Source organism: Aythya ferina (assembly GCF_964211825.1).
Source record: "Aythya ferina genome assembly, chromosome: 12".
NCBI lineage: Eukaryota > Metazoa > Chordata > Aves > Anseriformes > Anatidae > Aythya > Aythya ferina.
The window spans coordinates 1,137,486-1,159,879 of NC_140308.1; the positions used below are offsets into that span (position 1 = coordinate 1,137,486).

Below are 22,394 nucleotides of genomic sequence, written 5' to 3' on the forward strand. Positions count from 1 at the left end.
TTGTTTCACAGAATATACATGTTAAAGGGACAAGTACAAACATTACAAAATGAACAGAATCACTTTTAAAATACTTATATTTGTTTAACCGTTAAAAACAGACAGAAAGAGGTAGCAAAGCTAACAATTTCCTGCTGTTCCAATTAGTGTAGCCTGCATGCACTTGGAAAGTTACAGTGGAACCGAATCTCTCAAAATCTTTTCTGGAAAGGACTGTAGACAACTCGCAGTTTATTTCTGACAATGCTACGTGAAGTACTGAGGCAAATCCACAGGCTCACTAGCAGCTGTTTCACGTTGTCTGGCTTAACAAAAAGGCATCGAAAGAAAAAGGTTATCTGCGATTTACTTCAGAGAGCGAGAGAGAGAGAGAGAGAGAGAGAGAGCACAAGCACGCACACGCCGGGGAGACCACACACACGTAACAGAATAACAGGATGCTGGGCCTGCCCTGCCCCAGCCAGAGGAAGTCATGGAAGGGCCGTGGGTCCCCGAGTTCGGGCAGATGGTTTGGTATCAGCTTGGTCCCATGGATATCAACACCACTTGACAAACCCAAAGCTAAAAGCGAGGCATGAAAGGCGGAAGGAACTGGAATCCCGCGTGCTGCATGCATGCACTCTCTCTCACACATGCTCTTTCAGGCTTTCTGAGGTCCCAGCAAGGTGAGCTCACGACGATCTCCCTTCCAGCATGTAATAGCGATACATCAAACCTATGACCAGTGCTCCGAAGATGGGGATTAGCCATGTAGACCAGAAGCTATGGGGAGGGGAAAACAACAACAAAAAAAAGACACCACCCACGGACAACATAAAAGAGAAGAAAGTATCAAGTTAATAAATCATTTGAGATGTTCGACACTCGCTACACGTCTGTTTTCCCCCATCTCCCACCAGCTCGCAGAGCACAGTCCTGTGCTCAGTGCTCTCCTGTTCCCTGTGAGAGGCCCCTGTGACTGCAAGGATGGCTTGGTTGCTTATAAAATAGCAGCTGGGTTGCTGAACTTTCCAGCCTGGCACATACAGAAACCAATTGGGGTTTTCTGTTGTTGTTTTTTCTTTTCTTAAATAAGCCAGACTGTAATTTGTGCTATACAAACAGCTGCGTTGACTCAAGCATGGAAATTGCTACAGCTATCCCACAATAAATCATCCTCGCGCATAAACCTGAGGCCACAGGCTCACCTTCAGCAGCCTCCTTAGCAACAAATAAATTAAAAGCTAAAGACTTCTGCATCGGCTGTGAAAGACCAGGAACCTCTTCTGGTTGTGAGCACTGCTGCATTTTCAACTAAGCTGTGCTGGTCGCGGTAAGACCTTCCGAAAACCCACACATGGCTGCGTTGCATCATGCCTGGCCTGCAGCGACCACCCAAATAACCACTGCAGTGAAAAGGGAGCGCAGCCAGCGTTGTGTAATACGAACACGTGGGCCAGAGGATTCGAGCTGCACTGCACCAGGACGCCTGCTCTGCCCTGCGAGGAGCTGGGGACCTCTCACTGCCTCCACCGAGGGAGGTGCACGCCCTGGCAGCTGACTCGGTGCGATGCAGTTGGGCAGCTTCTTTTGGAGCACCTGCTTGCCAGCAGCACAGCGCAGGAACAGCCTGTGGGTTTTTTTCCTGCCCATTAGTGTTGGTCTGCAGTTCTGTGAACGGAGACTCCCAGCCCCTCAACCTCTTACTTTATTTATTTATTGTTACGATTACTTTGTACGATACCTTGCCTGGCTGGAGGATGTCACATTTTGATCCTGAAAGAAGAAAGAGAGAGTTAGCAGGGCAAAAAAGAACCATCACACATGTGGTGCTAATAAAGGAGACTGCAAGACCGGACATGTGCTTACAAACAGAGGAAAAACAACACTCCCCCTCCTTTCCCAAACATCCTCTCCATCACGGGCACGGCTGTTTCTGGGGGCGTTTGCCTTCCTCTGAACCTCCACATTATTTCATCAGCCCAATCCCTCCCACCTTCAGCTTCACACTGGCACTTTAACCTCTCTCAAAATATGGTCTTGCTCATCGCCTTGCAAACTGGTCCGTCCATTTCATACGATACGGACAACGACTGATGATCTGAGGCAGATAATTGTTTCCCCATGATCGCTTCCCCAAAGCCTTCTGTCCACATCCCCATTTGCTGTCCTCCTGCCTGGCCACCGAAGCATAAAACCGTGAAGGTTCATGGTTTTCAATTCTTCCTTTGCCTACAACCTGCTTCCAAACTTTCGTATTTAATTTTTCATGGAACTCTGAGAATTTAAGTATGTTTCCCAACCAACTGAAATTCTTATTTAATTTTTATGAACTCTGCAGCCTCTTCCTCAATCACTGTTGCTGCTCTGCAGTATCTACCAGCCAAAAAAGTCACCTTTCCTGCCCCTCCTAAACAGTATTACCTCCACTCCTTGGGCATCTTAGCACTTTCTTTTCTGCCACAGTACCTTCAGTGGCTGTTAAACATTGACATTTATCCATAGGGAGTTACCTCTAGGCTGAATTCTAAGAGTATAACGTCACTACTTTAAAAAAAAATAATAATAATTAAAAAAAAAAAAAATAGGGGGATCCGCATTACTGATTTCTATCTCTTGCTGCTGACTTTATATTTCGGACTAGCTTAAAAACAGATGTTGCACACTAGAAAAACCTCAGCTGTACATAAACCACTGAACTTTATACACTGAACAATACATTTGAAGGTGAATGTACGCAGAATCACGCAGCCCCACTTTATAACTAAGATTTGCCTTTATCTATCCCAAGTGGCTCTTTCTATGGCTGGCTATAACAAGCAAACACTCCCAAGGGCTTCAGTTACTGCTCTCTGTTGACAGCTTCCTTATTGATTCCCGGTGCTCTGCGAGTGGCCCTGCTTCGAGCGACAGCTAAATGAAAGCGCTGTTGAAGGCAGAGCTGTGCCTGGTCCAAGCCTTCGAGCCAGGCAAGAAGAGAAGCCAGTTGCAAGGCACATGTTTACCTCTCAAACTGCATTCTATTTATTACCATTTCCCTCTCCCCATCCGTTTCAAAGGCATTTCTGCAACCCTGGGTCCTGTTCTAATCCAGGAGTACCTGACTTTTAACCAACACCGCTGATTTCTAGGGCAGTTAACAGAGAATTCTTGTTCTGCAGCCAGCCCCGTGGTGGCTGTCTGCTGGCTCGGACGGAACAACACGAACAGTTCAGTGACCAGGACACAGCAAGTACTGCAAAAAACGCTCTGTGGCTTGCGGTGTAGAAATAGCATCGCTGATGTCGGGGAAGAGAGGGCACAAAAAAACACTTCAAGTTTCACCAAGGTGCCTGCCAAGCTTCTGAACAACAACAAGAAAAAATAAAAAAGGAATAATTTGCCTAGGAGATCTATTCCTTATGGACTCTGTAAACATAAAGCCACAAGCTCCATAAGGAAAAAAAGAAAGCAAAATAAAAGGTGTTTGAAGACTTCTTTGTTCGTTTTGTGAACATAAAATAGTTTCCTCAGCATTAAATGAAATGGGATAGTAAAACACTAACAGCTTACCTTAGAACCTTCCTTTTTACGATCATGCTGTCAAGGGGAAAAAAAAAGAAGAAAGAAAAAGATAAGCGAAACCCAAAGTCATTATGTGGGAATTGTTCTGTACACAGTCCTCACCACACGGCCAATTGCCTGGACTCGTTTTCAAAGCAGGCGGACCTACAACACCAAAAAGCACCGACTTTGCAGCAGGCAGGAACCCGGTGTGTGCTGTGCCCCTGTGACCTCTCCCCCTCCTGAGTTCTAAATCTTAAGGCAAGGGGAAGTTGTGGTCTCACCAGCTAAGGAAGGTATGGGTTAGATGAGCTGCCTTAAGTGCCATGGATTTAACCGTAGGGAGAAATCTGTTCTAAATGGCGGAAAGAGAAGACCGAGCTGGTTTTGTTTCCTCAGCAGAGGCCTTCTTTCCTCATTAGAAATCCTGGCCGATACAGAGACTGGGTAAAAACCGATCTTGGTGTGCGTTTACTGGGTTGCAAAAAGGAGAATCATGATTTGTCCACCCCATCCCGTGTCTGAGAGGGCTGTCCCACCCAGCGGGGCCTTACCGGGTGGACCTCCCCGATGTAGTACTGCTTGAGCATCTCCCGGGCGTCTGTGGAATGCCCGACGTCTTCAAAGCTCTCCGTGGCATCTTTACCAGCTTGCTCGAGCAGGACCTCTTCTCCACCTGGGTGCTGCAAGAGAAGACTTCAGGTGAGTGAGCAGATGGGTTCCAAAGAGCCTGGGCAGCCCTTCGAGCCCTTTGCAGGCGTTATGGATGTCTCAGGATGATCAGTCAGGGCTACCAGAGACCCAACTGCCCAACCTCCCTCCTTCAGGGCACAGAAAGTGGTGTGTGCTGCACAGCCTGGGAAACGCCTTGCATAAAACAGAAATCCTTCCAACGAGGCAAAACCCAACTTATAAATGGAAGCCCAGCTTTGAACCACACAGCCAAGCCATCTTTTCTTGATTCTGCAACTGATTTGGGCAAGAAAATAACACGGGAGGTGTATCCTCATGTGGGTTTTCATGGGCTTCACTGCACAAATCAGACTCACTTGCAGAGGAGCCCCTCCTGTGTGACATCCCCACTGCCAGCAAAGCACGAGAGATCGCTGCCTTCACGGAGACCAGCAGAAGAAATGATGTTCTGCCTCTTCAGATACTGCAAAACCCAGCAGTATTTGGCAGACAGCCTCTCTCTGCACACAGCTGTACTACGAGGAGTGGAGAAGCACAAAGCAGAAGCACATCACGCTTCCTAGTGGCCTAAGAAGCCACAACCATAATGAATGCTGGATAGAGCCCAGTGCTGGTGGAGCTACAACCACTCAACAACCACAGGAGAAAGCACAAAAGAACCAACAGAACACGCTGCTGCTCGACATCACGTTCTGCTTTCAGGAATCCCAAAGTGTTAACAACAGAAGTCGCTCCCCACTGACACCGGTGTTGCTGCGGGGAGCAGACGGCCACGGGCAGCCCGAGCAGCCTTGCAGTTCCCCAAAATACCTGGAGCAATTCTCTGCTCCTTCACGGGCCGGGCTCTCCCCTAGCATGTCAATACCAGGATTCCCGGAACAGCCTGGCAATAGGAGGCACTGAGCACGAGGCCAGCAAAGTGCAATCTCTTTACGGTGTGTATGGGAACAAACAGTTCAGTTTGAACTCGCAGCTAATCCAGTTAAACCAATAAAGCGATCAGGCTGCGGAGCACACACCGGGACCGGCCCCGTTCTGCAGGGCAGCAGGCAGCAAGCACGAGACTCGCTGCTCGAGCAGAGGGGACGTGCTCACTGCTGCACGAGATTCCTCTGACAGCTACAAGCCTGGGACTGGAGAAGAGATGTCAGGCTACATCTCCGATCAAAGGACTGAAGCACCTGTTTTTCTCTGTAATATCCTCTCCTTCCCACAGACACAGACCGGTTGTCATCGCCCCTCTTCCTCCAGCTCGTTTGTTTTTGCTGCCAGAAGTCGAAATATTCTCACTGGGCTCTCACCCTCACACCAAACCTCCTCGTGCGGACACCAAAGCAGCCCGGCTGTGTCCTGCAGGGAGGTGCTGCCAGCTCTGCAAGCCCACATCACAGCTCTTCATTCTGAGTAGACCCCTGCACTGTCCAGGCATGCAACATCTTCGAGGCGGCGCTTTCCCAGCTGCCACGAAGGGCAAAGTCTCAGCCCAGCAGGCAGCAGGGTAGCACTCCAGTTGTGAGGTCGCCTTCGCAGTGACCCCAAGCCAGGCTCTGCTCTGCCTCTTCTCCTGCTAGGGCTGCTTTGATCTCCGAGGGAGTCAGGCAGGGACTGCCCTGACAGAATCCAACCCGGCAGAAGAGGAGAGGAGGCGATGTCCTGCTGGCAGCCACCAACGAGCTCCCTACAGCCGCGGGTGCCTGTCCCTGTTCCCGCAGGCAGCAGCACCCCCAGCTCACCTCGCCACCCCTCGGCTCACGCTTTGGGACCTGGCTGCAGCAGGAGGGTGCTGTACTTGTTCTGTGCAACAGACACAGGCAGCAATTCAATGTTCAGCTCCTTTATAAGCACACTCACAGAGATCCACAGGAATCAGGGGAAGAAGGGCTGACCATTTACTTTAAGCCCTCTGCAGGAAGTCCTTAGGGACGGCTCCTCAGAAATCTCATTTCACGTGGAAAAACGTCAGAACTCAGATTTTGAAGAGATAACCTTGACTTCCTACCCAGCCATCCTCAAAGGGCCGACAAAACCCTGCAGTAACAGGGCACACGGAGCTGCTCTCGGCTTCCAGGGGCAGCCACTCACTGCACGCCCAAGGGATGAGAAAAGCAGCAAAGTGCAAGAGAGAAGAATGTGAAATTTTACTGCTCTTTATGTGTTTGCTCTGAAGCTTTGCTAAACCCAGAAGTAAGAATTATTTACTCGTGTACGATCATCCTTAATTGTAATCTCCAAGCCAAAAGAAAAAAATAATAAAAAAAAATATCAAAAAGCTTGTGGGACGTCGTGTTTCTGAAAGGCCTCTTTAGTCTAGACAGCCACAGCTGCAGCCAGACAGCTCCTACCTTGCCGTACCCGCGCACATGTATAAATAGTCTGGTTCCACAAGAAGTCATTCACCCTGCCACAAAGCTTCCAAAAGCCACAGCTCCTGCAGAAAAACATGAGAACTGCGAGAAGCGCAGCGAGCTCCGAAAACGAAATGTACTTCCAGAGGAAATAAGGGCTGAGGTGAAGCCTTCCTCCTCCTGGACAGGAACAGACACAAGCAAACAGGGACCAGAGAGGTGGGCCCGAGCGCCAGCACACAGGGATCCCCCTCGACATCAGCACCAGGACCAGACAAGGACGAGCACCCAGACACACGGCGCTCACCCAGCACACGTCCTTCAGGGCTCGTTGGATGACACAGAACGGGCTTCCCTGAGAGCTCTGCAGCGCTGCAAGTCAGCATGAGCAAAACCAGGTCTCTGCCATCCCTCCTCCTCCTGCCGCACGGAGCTCTGGCTGCAGACACACCCGAGCACGCAGGAATTAAACGCAGAAAGACAAAGGAAGATATTCGATATTGTTTTCCTACTGCTGGTGCAGCACGCAGGTAAGAATTTAAAACCTTGCTGCCTCCTTGGTGTGAGTGACCATCTGACACCTCCCTGTCTGTCCCACTTTACTTTCAGCTCAGATGAAAAGTCTCACATCTAAGTGGTGGTGGGCTCACAACCCAGTGATGTTCTGAAGCAACACACATCCCGACACTTCTGTGCACACGGAGGTGGATCAAATCCCTCTGTCACAGGAAAGCTGGTGAAAATCAGAGCACTACAGCTGGTGCACAGGTAGAAAGCCACAGCTGGTAACAGTGGTGTGCTGAGGGCACGTGTGAGCAGCACCAGCCCTCACAGACCTGCTGGGGAGACTTGACTGCCTTTCTCCTGTTCCTTGCTGATCACTCACAGCTCCCTGCCGAGCCAGCCCTTCTTGCTCCAGCAAGTCTGCACTTGCTTTCCTAGCCTGCTGCCAACAGGAGCAATGATGTGGATGCCAGCGGTCCGGTTACCCAGATTTGGAAGAAAATGAGACAATTCCTATAAGGCTGCCTCGGATTTCAGGTAATCCCACCTCCCTTCAGGCACTTGCAGGCTCTCTGGAGCACGCCACCTCTCACAAACACTGTGAGATTTCAGCTGCTCTCTCTGCATTCTCCGTTCTGTTCATGCCCTCGTAATTCAGGAGACTTTTGCTATGTGCCAAATGTCTTAACTTGGTGCCTCTCACACAGGAAATGGCCAACTGCACACTGGCAGTTTAAACCCCCCTGTATTTTAGGGAACACCCAGGTTTGGGGGCGGCTGGCTACCAGCTGCCTGCTGCTCCCAGCCCGCAGGGACACGCAGTAATATTCGGCAGCGAGGCTTCCTAGAGATAACACGGCCACTCCAAGACAACTCCAGTGGAATTCGGCAATCCTGTTCAAATAACCCATGGCCAAAGGCCAGGAAAGGCAACAACCAGACGCTGCTTCAGTGACTACACGGGACCAGGGGGAAATACTCCCCGCTGAAACCCTGAGAGCTGCGGTGGCAACTCAGAGCTCTAAGGCAGCACGGTTTATCAGGCAACTGTAACCTTTAAACAAGGCAAACATTCCTGGTTCTGATCAGCCACACATTGCTCTGCTGTCACCGCACTGATTGCAGGGGGGTAGCAGATATAAAGCACATTTCTGCCGATAAATCAGGCTCACAAACTGCACCATGTCGGCGAGGGGTGCACATAGCAGACTGCTGTGCCAGCCATGCTGCCAGTTACCAGCGCAGCCTTCCTGCTTCCCTTCCCCAACCCGGGTAAATCTTTATGCCAAAAAGCCAGAAATGAGATAAAGGGCTGCCCAGGTGCCATCCTACACAGAGACTGCTGGGACCAGCAGGCAGCAGCCATGCTTGGAAACACGGTGTCATTCGCACCACGGGCCTGGGGGCAAACACCTCAGAAATGGGATTTGTGAAGAAGAAAGGCTTTGAAGATTTTTCTGCCTCTTAAGTCTGAAAAACAATAAGCAGCGGCTGTAACGGAACACTGAGGCAAGGTGAGACAAGGCACGCACTTCTTGCAGCTCCTCCTAAGCCCAAGGTTCCTTGTTATTTAGAAACAGGCAGCGAGCTGCTTTTCCACGTTTCTGTCTTCCTCTGACTCTACCTAAACTTCTTGTATCCGCGATGTCCTTTGGCAAGGATGGGCTGCTCCCGTTGCGTGAACAAACACCATTTCTTTGTTTTAAAACAGGCTCCAGCCAGCATCCTTGACGTCCCCGGGTTCTTGTGCTCGGCAGTCAGATACAGGCAGACATGAAGACTCTTGGAAGCTTGTGGACCAGCAAACGCTCTTCAAAATATTGAAAAACTCAAGCAGAGCCGGCTGTCCCCACAGCTCTCAAGGATTTGGCAGGCACTGGCTGTCCACTTTGGGCTACTGCTGGGGAACCCAAGCACCGGAGGGGGCGTGCATATAAAGGGGCAGGCAGCTGCTGAGCAACCCTCCCGTACCAGGGGGAAACTCCTGGTGTTGTGCAGACCCCTGGCCAGGGATCCGAGTGGGATCACCGTGCCTGTAGCCGCATTTAGCTGCTTCCCAAGCTGGAGTCCTGCCCAGCAGGACCCCCCCCTTCCCCACCCGGCTGCCAGCCCCCCAGCAGCGGCTGTGTCCGCCCCCACTGCCGTGCTGGCAGCCCGCAGGCCCCGCCAGGCCCCGCCAGGCCCCGCCAGGCCCCGCCAGGCCCCGCCAGGCCCCGCCAGGCCCGGGGGCGGCCTCCTCAGAGCCCCGCCAGGCCCCGGCCCCGCTCCCTGAGGCCCCGGCCCCGCACCTCCTCCAGGAAGCGGGTGACGTCGTACACGCGGCCGTGGATGACGAGCCAGGCCTCGCGGCTGCAGTTTCGCCTCGCCACCTCCTGCAGGGTGAACACCGGCCCCGTCGCCGCCGCCGCCGCCGCCTCGCCGCCGCCTTCCGCCCGCTTCCCGGCCTCCATGCTGGCCGCCGGCAGCTTCGCGCAGCGCGGGGGATCGGCCCGCCGCGGCCGCCGTAGCCGCGCGGTTGGCTGACCGGCCAATGAGGAGCGAGAGGACGAGGCGGTGGGGTGACTCCAGGCACACGAAACGACCAATGGGAAGGGCGCGGGGAGAGGCGCGGGCCAATAGCGAGCGGCGAGAGGGAGGGGGCGGGACGCGTGAGGGCGTGCGCGGCGGGCGGGGTGAGGGCAGAGTAAGGGCAGGGCTGCTCGCTGCAGCTGGCGCGCGGCGCGTTTGTACTCGATAAAACCCCAAATAAACGCCAAATAAACCCCAAATAAACGCTTTTGTGCCCCTTCCTCTGCACTTTCCCTGCTGGGGGGGTTTCTCCACGTATTGTGCAAGGCAATCCCGGTATCCTCCCCCCCAGCTCCCGTTTCTGCTGTGATAAGTGCCCCATTCCCGCTCCTCCTCGGCTGCCCCACGCAGCGCCCCGTGCTCAGACACAGCCCGGCGGCCCCCTGACCGCGGGCAGGCTTCCCGGGCAGCTCAGCAGCACAAACAGCAGTGGTGGCAGCAAACACTGCCCGTGTGCATTCATCGAGGGGCAGGATCCAGGCGCTGCTCCTCACCACCAGCATCCAACAGGAGCCAGCTGGTGCGCTGCGACCCAGGAGAGGGGAGTGTGCGGTGACCAGGATGCCCCCTGTCCTTTCCCTGTTTTGTTTTCCGCTGTAACTTGGGCAGGGCAGAGCCACGAGACCGCAGCAACGTGTGGGCCCTGTTCCATTAAATGTTTTCTTTCATCCGTAATCACTTCATCGAAAGCCATAAATCAGCCAGCTACGACCAAAAAGCACAAACGTGACTGTAATTTGTGCCTTCCTGCCCGGTGTTTCTTTTGGCACGCACAACACCAAACCTTTTCCTGAAGGGGAACTGATGGTGGACATTCCTCGCCCACCGCCTGCTCCCACAGCCCCCGTTTCCTTTCCATTCCTCACAGAGGATTCAGAGCCCAACAAGGGGCCGCGGTTCTGTGCAGTTCTGTGCTCACTCCGGGAAGCATCTCACGGGGCAGCGTGTGTCACGGGCACAGCAGCCACCAAACTTCTCAGAAACCACAGAGATTTCTCGCCAGGAGAGCAGAGGCCGTGCCGTGCGGGGAAGCGACCTCGTGCTCCTGCTGGGCCTGCTTGGGCTCTCCTTGGGCCGGGGAGGACGGTGAGGCTCGGGACTCCCGGCCTCGCTGCCCGCCCTTATGTGCTGTGACAGAAACACAGCAACCCCGCGATGGGCACGGCACCCGCACGGCTCCTCCATCCCGAGCCACGACGGAACAGGCCCCAGACCAGGCCCAGGCCCAGGCCCAGGCCCAGGCCCAGGCCCCAGACCAGGCCCCAGACCAGGCCCCGGCCCCCCCCGGAGGCCCCGGAGCGGGGGGAGGCCGCCAGAGGGCGGCAGCGCGGCCGCGGGGCACGCTGGGAGTTGTAGGCACAGCGAGGGGGGGGGGGGTGTGTGCCGCGGGGCACGCCGGGAGTCATAGGCACAGCGGGGGGGGACGCCGCGAGGCACGCCGGGAGTTGTAGGCGCGGCGGCGGGGCTCTGTCGTTATTTCCGGTGTGTCCGCGGTCCGTTTCCGGCGCGATGGCGGGCGAGCGGGAGCGGGGCGCTGGCGGGCGGCGGGAGAAGGCGATGAACCGCTGGGTGCTGCAGTTCTATTTCCACCAGGCCGTGGCGGCCTACCGCGCCGGAAGGAACCGCGACTTCCGGCAACTGCGCGACGTCATGCAAGGTACGCCGGGACGGCGGGCGGGACGGCGGGAGGCCAGGCCAGGCCAGGCCGCGACCACGCTGCCGGTCACACCGCCCGGTAACGGCCCCAGTTCTACCTCCCGGCAGCCGCCCCCGGTAACGCCCCCTGGTAACGGCCCCAGCTACACCCCTCGGTAACGCCCCCCCCCCCCGTAACACACACACGCACACACACCGGTAACCCCCCCCCCCTCCCCTGCCAACACCTCCCGGTAACACCTCCCGGTAACACCACCCCTCCCGGTAATCCCCCCTCCACCCCCCCGTTAACTCTCCTCCGGTTATACCCCCCCTGATAACAGCCCCCCCACTCATAACAGCCCCCCCCGGTAACACCTCCCGGTAACACCCCCCCTCCCGGTAATCCCCCCCCCCGTTAACTTTCCTCCGGTAACCCCCGCCCCCCCCCCCGGTAACAGCCCCCCAGTGACCCCCCGCCCCCTGTCTCACCCCCCAGCGCTGCTGGTGCGGCCCCTGGACAAGCAGCCGCCCGTGGTGCAGCTGCTGCGTGTGATGCAGTTCCTGTCCCGCATCGAGGAAGGCGAGAACCTAGGTGGGTCGCTCGGCGCCAGGACGGGCTCTGCAGCACCCCTGGGAGCACCTCTGGCAGCCTGGCAGCCTCCCCTCCTCCGCCGTAGCTGTAATGTCGCTCAGACTGAGCGTGTCTGTGTCCATTCAACAATCTGTGCCTTTTCTCTAGAGTGCAGCTTCGACAGAGAGATGGATCTCACTCCCCTGGAGTCGGCAATGGGCATCCTGCAGCTGTTTCAGAAAGAATTCAGCATCCCTGAGAAGAAGGTGGAACCTGTCCAGAGAATGCTGAAGGAGGCTGTAAGACTTCTGGCTTGTTTAATAGGTTCTCTGCTCGCTCTTGGCTCAGTTGTGCTCTCAAACAAACGGCAGTAGGAGTTGGCAGCGCTAATGGACCAGGGTAGCAGTGAGTGGGCTGCAAACGTGTCCTGGTGTCACGGCAGAGCTTGGTTCTTCGCGTGAGCCAGCACTAAGCTGAGACCCACGTGCCCTGGCTGATTATTACATGTGTTTTCCTAAAACTGGTTAATTGTATGGCTAAAGCAGTGTAACAGAGAAACTGATGCTTTTTCTTCTGCAGGCCGTTATCATTTGCATCAGGAACAGAGAGTTTGACAAAGCTTCATTAATTTTAAAGAGGCACATGGGGAAGGATCCCAGGATCCAGGTGAGCCCCCATCTGACTGTAAGGTGGGTGAGGACCGTCAGGTACGTCCTACGGGATGTCATGGGGCTTCTGACTCCCATTGCAGGCCTAAAAGGCTTCCCTGAGAAGCCAGCCTCTGGGGTAAATGAGAGTGGGGGGGGATGAAATGGAAGGGGTCCTCAAAAGGTGAATCCTCAGGCTGGGTCTCCTGGGCCTGCAGCCTGTTCCCAGACTCGTGGCAGTGTAAACAAGCGGGGCGCACAGGGTGGCCGAAGGGCTCTGATCTTTGCCCAGAGCTCTCATTTACCCCCCTGGTAACTGTGCAGAATGTTCTTGCCTTTTCTCTAGAAAAAGAAGGCAGAGTTGCAGGCCATCATCCGGGAGAAGAACCACGCTCATCCCACGATCAGAGACTTCTCCTACAAGGACTTCCAGCAGGACATGTTCCAGTTCATGAAGACCTACGTGGACAGCTCGGAGCCGGTGCTGGTGACGGTGCGTGTCTGCTCCTGCGGGGCGCTGCCGTGGGAGGGAGGTCGGGGGGAGCTGACGCTTCCTTTCCCATGGGACAGGAAAATTCAGGGGCTGGGCCTGTCCCTGCCTTCACTGCAGTCATGAGTTGCAGAGTTCAGATACTTGTTAACAATGGGTTAAACCCAAAGTACTGAACGCTGTCAGTTCCTACAAGGTTTATACAGCTGAGCCTGTTTTTCAAACCACATTGCAGGCTCTAATTGGCAGACGTGAACTCTGTGCCTAGTGCCTAGCTGCAAGTAACGGCTTAAAATGCCTTAGGGAGAAGGTAAAAGCTGAATGGTGCTGTGGGGAGTCACTGTTGTAATGATTACCTGCTTTTTCCCTGTTGAAGATGATGAAGACTTTGAATTCAGAACGTGCTGAAGAACCAAAACACTCATTGGCAGCTCCTAGATCTGCGAGTGGGGCCAAGGACAAGGCAGCAGCTCCCAAGCCCGTAGGAATGGAACAGGAGCCGGCGGGAGCTCCAAAGCCTGCAGAAACTGCAGAAGACATGGTGGTACCTCCCAGCCCTGCGGAGAGGGCAGAGGGCCCAGCAGGAGCTCTTGAGCCCATGGAAGCAAGCGGTTGCCCTGCAGCAGCTCCTGAGCACATAATAGCGGCGGTTAAGAACCTGGAAGACGTTTCAGAACGTATGGAAATATCCGAGCAGCCAGCGGCAGCAGCTCCAGAGCTTGCAGAAATGCCTTCCAGGGACTCAGAAAGGTGGGCAGAGAAATCTGGGGGGTGTTGGTGAGTGGGAGGGCTGGGAGTGCCCTCAGCAGACGTTAGCACCCTGGGGTCTGGGTGAGTTGTTGAGGGTCACAGCAGAGGAGAAAAGCCTGACGTCAGCGATGTCGGAGCCGTTGCGGTGAGACGTCTACAAGCTGCTCAGTTCTGTTTATTTTGTAGGCAGCCGCCTGGAACTGTAACCACGTATGGGATTTCTGTTCTGAGAGAAGCTTTCAAGATCCTGTCAGACTCCCGGGACGCAGATGCTCTCTTCACCAAACTGGATGAAACAGACTTTTCTTTCCCCACGCAACTGTCTCCTTCTGTATCCCACAGAAACAAGAGACGGAAGGAAGAGGAAAATCAAGATTCTGAGATCTCAGACCCTCCTGAGATTCCCCATAAGGTCAAACGCTTGACCATAAGTAAACTTGTCATGGATGACGACAGCCACAGCAACGAGTCGAGTGGAAGCCCAGACTCTTCCCAGGAGCCAGTTGTATCTTCTGCCTCTAAATCCGCTCAGAAATTGCCCAACCAGCATGAGTCTACCGAAAGTGCCAAGTACGGAGCCCGTCTCTTATGGTATAGCCTAATTGCACCCAGCATTCTGACTTGCAGCTGCCTTTAGTGAAGCGAACGGCAAAAACCTTTAATTCAGGATGCCCGTAGTGCCCATCCTTGCCCACTAGCGTATGTGGAGCTAGGTGAAGTAAGCTGTCCTTAGGGCTCTTTGTTCGTGTACTGGAGGTGAGAAACTCCCCCAGCTTTTCAGGCAGCGAGTCGCTTGGTGCAGTCAGTGCTGGTGGCAATCCCGGCAGGCACAGCTGGGTCACCGCCCCCCCGAGAGCACAGCGCTGAGCTCGTGCTCTTTTTCCTGAAACTTCTGCTGGTTAATACCCCTCGTTGCAGCTCTCCTCTTAGCTTGTAGCTGAAGCGACTGTGCTGTAGGTGGTAGGGGTGTTTGAGGGCTTTCATTTGTATAAGGGTTTCCTACAGAAAACAGCAAAGTACGCTTACTGGCAGAGGTCTGAAATTCATGCTGCTAAGAGACTTCAGGAAAAAATGAGTATTTCCCTTGGCAAGCTGTGGAGAGGTGTAGCAGGGCTCAGGGCTTCCTGCTCACAGTGCTGTTCTCTGGCTAGTGAGGGTGCGCAGCAGGCAGCGGTAACGCTCGGATCCCCAGCAGCAAAGCTGGGAGGCTTGTGTGGAGGTAGCTGGAAGTGCTCAGAAAGGAGAAACGCCTTCCCCTGATCTTCTGGATGAGGAGTTCAGAACCTGAGGTTTGGCTTTGAAGGGAGAGCAGTGCAGATCGTGGTGTGCTGTGGAGCTTGGCCTCGCAGGCGGGTTGCCCTGCTCTGAGGCACAGGGGAGGAGTGGCTGCAGGCAGAGCTGTGGCGCACGCTGGTGTGGCAGTGTGAGACCTCCCGTGCCCTGTGCTGAGCTTGTCAGAGATGTCCCTGAGAGGAGATGACCCCACAGGCACCTCGTCCACGTCTAGGCTCATCTGGGAATTTCCACTTTCCCATTTCAAAGACTTGCAAGTGGCGGTGCTTTCTCTCTCCGTGTTTTTTTTTTTTTTGTTGTGGCTGGGTTTTGTTGGTTTGTTTTGGTACCCTGCAGCTCCCTAGGACAGGTCTTTATTTTGAGCCGTCGGTGATGGCCTGGGCCGCGCGGTGTGAGCTTGCTTGCTGTGTTTGCCAACACCTGGTCGCTTGTTCTTGGAAACGCTGGTCACAGAGTACAGGCTGCTGCTCGTGGCTGGGTGCGTGGCGTGCGCCGTCTTTCTGCAGGGGCTCCTACCTCGTCCCCACGCCGAGGGGAGTGGAGGGGGCGCCTGCCTTGTTCCTTGCTTCCTGGGACGCTTCTCTGCCCTGCATGCTGACTGCGAGCTTGCCTGCTGTGCTGCTGCTGGCCCTGCACCCCGCCCCCAAACTGCTTCTGGCTGGTAGCTGACGTAAATGCTTGCCTGCTTTCAGGTCCGGCGAAGGAAAGTGGAGCAGTTTATACGCTGAAGAACAAAAGGACAGCTGGAGTGATGAGGACGAGCTCTTCTCAGATGCGGGTAGGTACAGAGCTGCTGTCACAGGTGCTAATTGAGGCTAATCCTGGCTTTGTGGCGTGTTGGTGGGGCTGTGCTACCCTCTGTGTGGGTTTTGAAACCAGAAATTGTAGGAGCCCAACAAAATGGCCAGATAGCCAACGCTGAGGCACTGGGTTTCTGTACCTCTAACCTGAAACAAGTGCCAGGAACACGTTCAGGTTTCAGACTAATAATGCTTAAACTATAGGGTGTAAATACTGGCAGTACAGCTTCTTCCCTGTTCGTGCTTTTATTGCCGTGAAGTAAGGGTTAAGTTTACCTTTATCAGCCAGATTGGTTTTCCAGTCCAGTTACCTTTCCTCATATATGCACAGTTCAGCTGGCACTGCTGGTGAGAAGGGGTGGGCTTGGTTCCAGGCCGCCTAATTCCAGCCTCAGCATATGGCGTGGCTGCATCCTGGATGGTTGCCCCTGTTCTTGACATATTGGCTAGTTCAAAACAAAGCAGATCTTACTGGGAGGCTTCCCATAAAGCAACTGGGGCTTGAAACGGGCTGCAGAGAAGTGAGGGACAAAGGAATTTGTTTTTATTGTCTGTCATGGGATGCTCTTATTGTAGGCTAACTGCAGAGTTCAGCAGTTAAGCCAAAGGCAGTCTCCTGGGAGCGTCTGTGCCCTGAGCTGTTGTGAAATGTAACCCTCCTGTCTTGTTTTCCAGCACAACTTGAGCAAAATGGCCACAACTCTGGAGTCAATGGTTCCAAGAAACAGGTAATGTGGAGCCCGGAGCCCTGAAATCCTTCCTGTAAGGTCTGAAATGAGAACGTGTCTTGACAGAGGAGCAAACTGTCAGTGATCTGCACTGCGTGTTGGTGAGGGGGCTCTGGTGCAGTTCAGCTCAGCAGGGCAAGCTGCTGCCCTGCTTCAAACCAAGCCCAGGGGGCTGGGCTGGGGGGCGATCCGTGCTGAGGCCAGTACTGCAGTGCCTGGGCTCTGTCAGCCTTGTGCAGATCTTCACGTCCCTCTAGCTGGTTTGAGTTTCAGTGCTAAAGCAGCCTGGTTTGGTAGCTGCCTAGAGCTGTGTGCCTCCCACGTGCCAGGCATCGGGTGTTGGAGCAAAGTCCCTTTTCCTTCCCGTGTGCCCCTCAGAAGTAGGCTCGCTGTGCCTGCTGTCACCTTCCAGGAGCTTCCAGGAGCTCCTCCAGCCTTACCTGGAGGTGATGTCAGCTGGCTGCTGTGCTGCCCCACGCAGTGCAGCGCCTCGTTCCCCGTGACTGCTTTCTGCAGGTCTTGATTTGCCTCCCATACAGAAACCAGGGGACCTGCAGAGCTGAACTTGCAGTTCTAGCACTAAATCCGTGCTGCTGTGAGGGAGTCATTCCTCGATTGTGTGATCAGCAGTATGTTTGGGAAGCACAGCTATTGAGCTTGTGCTGGAGCTCAGTGATTCACAGCTAGAAATGAGAGCACATCTGCAATGAGGCAATTTTTGGGTGTTGCATGTGCTGTCAGAACAGCTCTGCCCTTCTTCCATGTCCCTAGCACAGGTGATGAGGCACAGCTAACCCCTAGGAAGGAAATTCAGTGAAGTCCCAGCAAAATGCAGCTCCTTCCTGCAGCTGCACGTCACTCACAGAACGCTGCTTGCCTGCTCTTTTGTAGAAATGGACGGCGCAGGAAAGTGAGTGGATCAAAGCTGGAGTGAAGAAGTACGGAGAAGGGAGGTGGAAGTCCATCTGCCAGAAATACCCCTTCCAGAACCGCACGTCGGTGATGATCAAGGATCGCTGGCGGACCATGAAAAGGCTGGGGATGCTCTGAAGCTGGAGGCCACGGGATCTTCAGTGCAGAACTGGTTTTGTTTTTTTTTTTGGTTTTGTTTTGTTTTGAAAGATTGACCAGAGCAATAGCAGCAGTGAGGCTGCAGTGCTCTTCCCTGATGCACAGCAGCTTTGGAATTTTGGCTTTTGGTACCAGAGACTGCTGCAGCAGATAGAACCATGTGTGGCAAGAACCGAAGAGTCTTGTTTCTTGAGTTGTAGGTAGCAGGTTTAGGTCTTCTGCGGCTGGTAGAACCTGCACAGCTTGACTGTGGGTGCTGGGACATGGCCTGTGTCGGGACTTCCTTCACCTGACAGCTGCAGCCTTTGCAGAATGAGTACCAGCCTGATGGGCTGCTGAAAGGAGTTCTCTGTTCAGATACTGTCAAGTGACAGGAGAATTTTATCAGTGGCTATTAGTGTTGTAATTTGTCTAACTGTTGGAATTTTGTTTTCGTCTCTCCCTTGTGGGAGAGGCAGCACAGCCCCAAAGCTTCTGGGCTGGGGAGCTGTAGGCAAGGTGAGTTACTGTTCTACTCACACAGCTCTTTGCTTTGTAAATGTCTAGTCTGCAAGCGAGAATCTCTCTGCTTCCTGAGGCGTTAACGACATCTTTTACAGTACTTTAAATGTTGATTTTTTCCATATAAAACAGGCCAGTGTTTAATGACCTAGATCCTCTCTTACCGGCGTGTCTCCTTCCTGGTAACATCCTCCGTGTGTGGTTCCTGCACGCACGTGAGCTCTGAGCGCTGTTCCTTGCCGTCAGGGCCCTGGGCTGGAGTCCAGGTCTGAATGGTCTTCTGTAAAATAAAGTTCCTTTCCTGTTGAGTACCGGAGTCTCACTGTGTGAGCTTGTGCTGCCCCGAGGGGAGCAAGGCGGTTTGGGGCACCGGCTGCTCACTGGGCCCTGGGCGTGCGCAGCCCCAGAAGTGGGGGGTTCCCAGTCTGCTTCCTGCGAGTGGTGCACCAGCAGCTGTGTGGGGTGGAACAGAGATGCCCTGAGGGTGCAAAGTGAGGCAGGGACACGAAGCATCACCTGGGCTGAGCTTCCCTTGAAGTCAAAGGGCAGAGGGGCAGGCGTGTCCTAAAAGCAACCCCTGCTGGCTCCGGGTGAAGCGTCAGTGAAACGGCAGCTCCAGAAGAGTTGGGGAAGCCCAGGGAAGCTTCTCACTCTTCTTGTTACTCTTCTGATTACCCTGTGCTGTTTTCATGTAGCACTGGAGCTTTTTCCTGCACTGCCAGCTGAGGTGCGGGCAGCTCTGCTGCCTGAAAGCCCAACAGCTCTGCACAGACCCGTGAGGGAACGGAGGGGCCACGGGGATGGTGGCCGTGTGCCAGCGTGGCAGATGGAACCTGCGGCAGCTACGAGGTTGGCTCTGCAGATACAAAATCAGCAGCACGAACTGAGCTGCGGGTGGCTTCGTGGCCATGTTCCTTTGGAGCTGGTGCTGGGTAGGTTTCTGTTTGGAAACACCTGCTTGTCCCTGCCCTTCGGCAGCTGCTGGCACGAGCTTCCCCCGTCAGCTGGCGGTGGCTGTGCGTTTCCCTGCCCTGCAGCTCCTTGTAGGGCTCACTCCAGGCTTGGTGAGAAGAAACGGGCACTGGGTGAGGAATTGAGCACTGGGTGAGGAATCGCCAGTGTGAGGAAGAGCTTCCAGCGTGCCCAGGAGGAAGAAGACAAGGCGGGGGCAGAGCATTTTCTCCATGTCCTCTCCCCTCCCCTGCTCTGGGCTCCTGCCCCAGGCAAACACCCGGAGTGCCAGAGGAGAGCAGCAGGGGAGCAGCGTGCCCTGCTCAGCTGCACAGGCTCTGGGTGCTTCTTGGAGTGAAATGTTTGTGCTGAAGCACCTCGCCCACAAGGACTGGGGCTCTGCAAGAGGCGCGAGGCTGGCTGGGGACAGGAGGAGCAGCGCCGTGCGCCAGGAGCTGCTGCTGGTGACCGTGGCGCATCCTCGCAGCATCCCTCATCCTCAGCAGGAGGGTTCAGCCGGGAGAGCTCTGGTGTGGAAGCAGCAGCCTGACCCCGCCGTGCACGGGGAGCACCTCGAGGAGCGGAGCCTGCTCCGTGCTGCTGCCAGGTGACAGCGGGGAGCGAGCGGCAGCGCAGGCGCCGTTAATGATTACCCCCCAGGCTCCCTGCTCCTGCCCCGGCTGCAGGCAGCATGCTGCTGCTGCTGGCTCTCCTGCTCCTGCTGCTGGGCCCTGCCGGGTGCCCCAGGACGGAGCCCCTGAGCGGCTCCAGCGACGAGCCCCTGTTCCGTGGTGCAGATCGCTACGACTTCGCCGTCATCGTCCCCGCCGGCACCTCCGAGTGCTTCTGGCAGTTTGCACACCAGAGCGGCAACTTCTTCTTCAGCTACGAGGTGAGAGCTGCGGGATGGGCTCTGCGAGGCTGTAAGACTGCTAACGGGGTTGGGAACGGGGTGCCGGGTCAGTCCCACAGCAGCTGGTGGGTCCCGTGGTGGGCACTTCTCCCCCTGCCCGCTCCTGCAGCCAGGCTGGCACCGGGAAGGAAGGGAGGGAGGACGGGGACCTTACCTCACAGGGTGACAGCCACGTGCAGGCTGAGCTCCAGATGTGCTGGCCTTGGGGCAGGGGTGGTTTGTCCTGTGTGGGGAATGGCTGCTCTTACGGACTCCTTTTTTTTTTGAGGCAGTTTTGTTCTCATTGTCAATCCTTTTTTTTTTTCCCCTCAAATACCTGCTCTAAAACCCTAAGTAGGTGCAGAGCAAGCAGGTGCTGAGTGCTCCAGCTGTGGTGCCTGCGTACCCCGAGGGAGCTCAGGTTTACGAGCAGCTGGCTCTTCGGGAGCACTGCCCTTGCAGGAGACCTCGGCTTTCCTCGGAGCGCTGAAGGTCCCCGCACAGCCATATCTCCTTGCCCTGTGCCTGGTCTCCTTCCCACGATGGAAACTCCAGCCCTTTTATCTCCTGTTTACACTGCCCTGGCTGAAGGGGAGCGGGGCAGAGCCAGCACCCTGTGCCAGGCAGGGACTCAGCACGAGCCCAGCTTTGTCCCCAAACGTGTGCTCACCCAGCCCAGAGCGCTGACAGTGGCTGTGGGCAGCAGGAGCTGTGCCAGGAGCTGCTCTGCGGGGCTGATGGTGTGCATGGAGCCTTGCTGGCAAACACCTGGGACCCACAGCAACCCTAGGGTTAAATTTCCCAGTGCCACGTCTTTGGCTTTTGTTTTTCTCGTCATTTTGTGTAGCTGGCAGCTCACACAGGCATTTTTGTTCCTCGCCTTTGGGCACAGCCGGCACCCTCATTTCCCCAGCAATGGCCCTGCTGGGCTCCTGCCCTGCTCGCTCCACTCCCTGCTTCCCTGGGCACACAAACACCCTTAGGCAGCGCCCTGTGGGGTGAGGACGGGATCCCCACGGGGCAGGGCACTGTTTGCTATCCCCTGCCTGCAGGTCCAGCGGGCGACAGGCTTCGCCAACAGCAGAATCATCCTGGCCACAGCGAGCGACCCCAACGGCTTCCAGATCGGCGCTTCCCAGGACGCACGAGGACAGATCAACTTCCCCACCAGGGAGACAGGTCCCCGCTGCCCTGGTCCCCCCCAGGGCCGACAGAGGGGCAGGGGGCTGCTGCCTGTGGTCTGGGGGCTGTGAGCTCCCCGAGCACCCTCCCTGCAGTGTTGGCTTGAAGCCGCTGCAGCTCTTCCACCCAGGGAACAAAACCCCCCCGCTTCTCCCTGCAGGTTTCTACCAGCTGTGCCTGGACAACCAGCACAACCACTTCGGCTTCATGCAGGTGTACCTCAACTTTGGGGTCTACTACGACAGCTTCAACGAGGAGAGGGAGCAGCCAGAAGAGAGGAGGCAGCTGAACGACACCTTGGAGGCCATCGGGGTGAGTGCCACTGCCAGCACAGCGTGCTGTGAAACCACGTGGCAGGCAGACCCCAAACAGGCTGGAAATAACACAGCCAGGCTGCCTGGGAGTGGAGGATCCCAGCGGTGCTCAGCTTTGGCCATCGGGATCCAGGTTGGGTGGTAGCGAGGGGGCTGGTTACGGGAGCCCCCTGCGGCAGCGCCTCCTCTCCCCTCCCGCTGCGCTGCCTGCAGGTCAGCATTCGCAAGCTGCAGCTCCACATCTTCCACATGTGGCGCTTCTACAACTTCGCCCGGATGAGGAAAGGGGCCGACTCCTTCCTGCTCGAGTCCAACTACCACTACGTCAACTGCTGGTCGATGGCGCAGAGCTGTGTCATCGTCCTCTCGGGGGTGCTGCAGCTTTACTTCTTGAAGCGTCTCTTCAACGTGCAGGGCTCCAGCAAGCCCAGGTGCTGACAGCGCCCGCGGCACCGGGACCGAGCTGCATCAGCCCCTCCTGCTGCGGGCAGAGCAGGGAGAGAGCCTGGATCCTGCGCTGGGGGGGAAGCAGAGCTCACCCAGCCTTACCTCAAATCACCTCTTAAATAAAATGAACGAAACACCCTTGGTATCTGTACAGCGGTTTGTTCTGTGTCTACCAGCCTTCAGGCAGTGCCTCAACCTGCCTTTTTTGGTGATAAACCCAATAAAAAAAGGCTTCTAACATGTTTGCTATGGTGAGGAATGGGGGAGCACTGGCTGCTCTCCCTCTGTACCAGCTGGGGGTGAGCCCTGCCCTGCAGGCAGCTGTCTGCCCCCTTCCTTCATCCCTCCCGTAACAGAGCCATCAGTTTGTGCCAGCTCAGCCTCCAGGAGGGCTGCCCCTGCTCTGGCTCCATCTCCTTAGCCTCCCGAGGTGCTGTGCTGCTTGGGGCAGGCATCAAGGCTGAGAACTGACACGAGACAACAGCGC

The 22,394-nt window shown here is 55.5% G+C and overlaps 3 protein-coding genes across 15 annotated transcripts; 2 read left to right on the forward strand and 1 right to left on the reverse strand.

Annotated features, from left to right (window-relative positions):
- Nucleotides 1-9,559, reverse strand: CYB5B (cytochrome b5 type B). Its single transcript, XM_084533889.1, has 5 exons — nt 9,353-9,559; nt 4,077-4,205; nt 3,532-3,558; nt 1,724-1,755; nt 1-762 (listed from the first exon to the last, which is right to left on the reverse strand). Exons 1-5 carry the CDS (start codon nt 9,512-9,514, stop codon nt 672-674), a joined length of 441 nt encoding a protein of 146 aa, XP_084390015.1. The 5' UTR covers nt 9,515-9,559; the 3' UTR covers nt 1-671.
- Nucleotides 9,560-11,107: 1,548 nt separating this feature from the next.
- Nucleotides 11,108-18,432, forward strand: TERF2 (telomeric repeat binding factor 2). 12 transcript variants are annotated; one of them, XM_084533874.1, is made up of 10 exons: nt 11,108-11,289; nt 11,767-11,862; nt 12,010-12,140; nt 12,421-12,507; nt 12,835-12,981; nt 13,355-13,728; nt 13,915-14,298; nt 15,714-15,799; nt 16,497-16,549; nt 17,441-18,432. In XM_084533874.1, exons 1-10 carry the CDS (start codon nt 11,142-11,144, stop codon nt 17,597-17,599), a joined length of 1,665 nt encoding a protein of 554 aa, XP_084390000.1. In that variant the 5' UTR covers nt 11,108-11,141; the 3' UTR covers nt 17,600-18,432. The 12 variants fall into 12 exon arrangements, with proteins under 12 accessions (XP_084390000.1, XP_084389996.1, XP_084390003.1 ...); XM_084533870.1 differs by having other exon boundaries at nt 13,915-14,319; nt 17,441-18,309; XM_084533877.1 differs by having other exon boundaries at nt 11,110-11,289; nt 14,071-14,319.
- Nucleotides 18,433-18,947: 515 nt separating this feature from the next.
- Nucleotides 18,948-22,045, forward strand: TMED6 (transmembrane p24 trafficking protein 6). Of its 2 annotated transcripts, XM_084533890.1 has the most exons (5): nt 18,948-19,591; nt 19,732-19,964; nt 21,017-21,143; nt 21,307-21,458; nt 21,674-22,045. In XM_084533890.1, the coding sequence occupies exons 1-5, from the start codon at nt 19,306-19,308 to the stop codon at nt 21,896-21,898; spliced, it is 1,023 nt and encodes a 340-aa protein (XP_084390016.1). In that variant the 5' UTR covers nt 18,948-19,305; the 3' UTR covers nt 21,899-22,045. The 2 variants fall into 2 exon arrangements, with proteins under 2 accessions (XP_084390016.1, XP_084390017.1); XM_084533891.1 differs by having other exon boundaries at nt 18,948-19,964.
- The last annotated feature ends 349 nt before the right edge of the window (nt 22,046-22,394 follow it).

Excerpts from the sequence above, each read along its gene's own strand:
- CYB5B (XM_084533889.1), bottom strand. The coding sequence starts at position 9,514 with ATGGAGGCCGGGAAGCGGGCGGAAGGCGGCGGCGAGGCGGCGGCGGCG. Across the intron at positions 4,206-9,352 it reads TCACCCGCTTCCTGGAGGAG|CACCCAGGTGGAGAAGAGGT; the intron begins GTGCGGGGCCGG and ends CTTCTCTTGCAG. Across the intron at positions 3,559-4,076 it reads ACATCGGGGAGGTCCACCCG|CATGATCGTAAAAAGGAAGG; the intron begins GTAAGGCCCCGC and ends TCCCCTTGACAG.
- TERF2 (XM_084533870.1), top strand. The coding sequence starts at position 11,142 with ATGGCGGGCGAGCGGGAGCGGGGCGCTGGCGGGCGGCGGGAGAAGGCG. Across the intron at positions 13,729-13,914 it reads CCTTCCAGGGACTCAGAAAG|GCAGCCGCCTGGAACTGTAA; the intron begins GTGGGCAGAGAA and ends TTTATTTTGTAG. Across the intron at positions 15,800-16,496 it reads CGAGCTCTTCTCAGATGCGG|CACAACTTGAGCAAAATGGC; the intron begins GTAGGTACAGAG and ends CTTGTTTTCCAG.
- TMED6 (XM_084533890.1), top strand. The coding sequence starts at position 19,306 with ATGTCCTCTCCCCTCCCCTGCTCTGGGCTCCTGCCCCAGGCAAACACC. Across the intron at positions 19,965-21,016 it reads ACTTCTTCTTCAGCTACGAG|GTCCAGCGGGCGACAGGCTT; the intron begins GTGAGAGCTGCG and ends CCCTGCCTGCAG. Across the intron at positions 21,144-21,306 it reads CTTCCCCACCAGGGAGACAG|GTTTCTACCAGCTGTGCCTG; the intron begins GTCCCCGCTGCC and ends TTCTCCCTGCAG.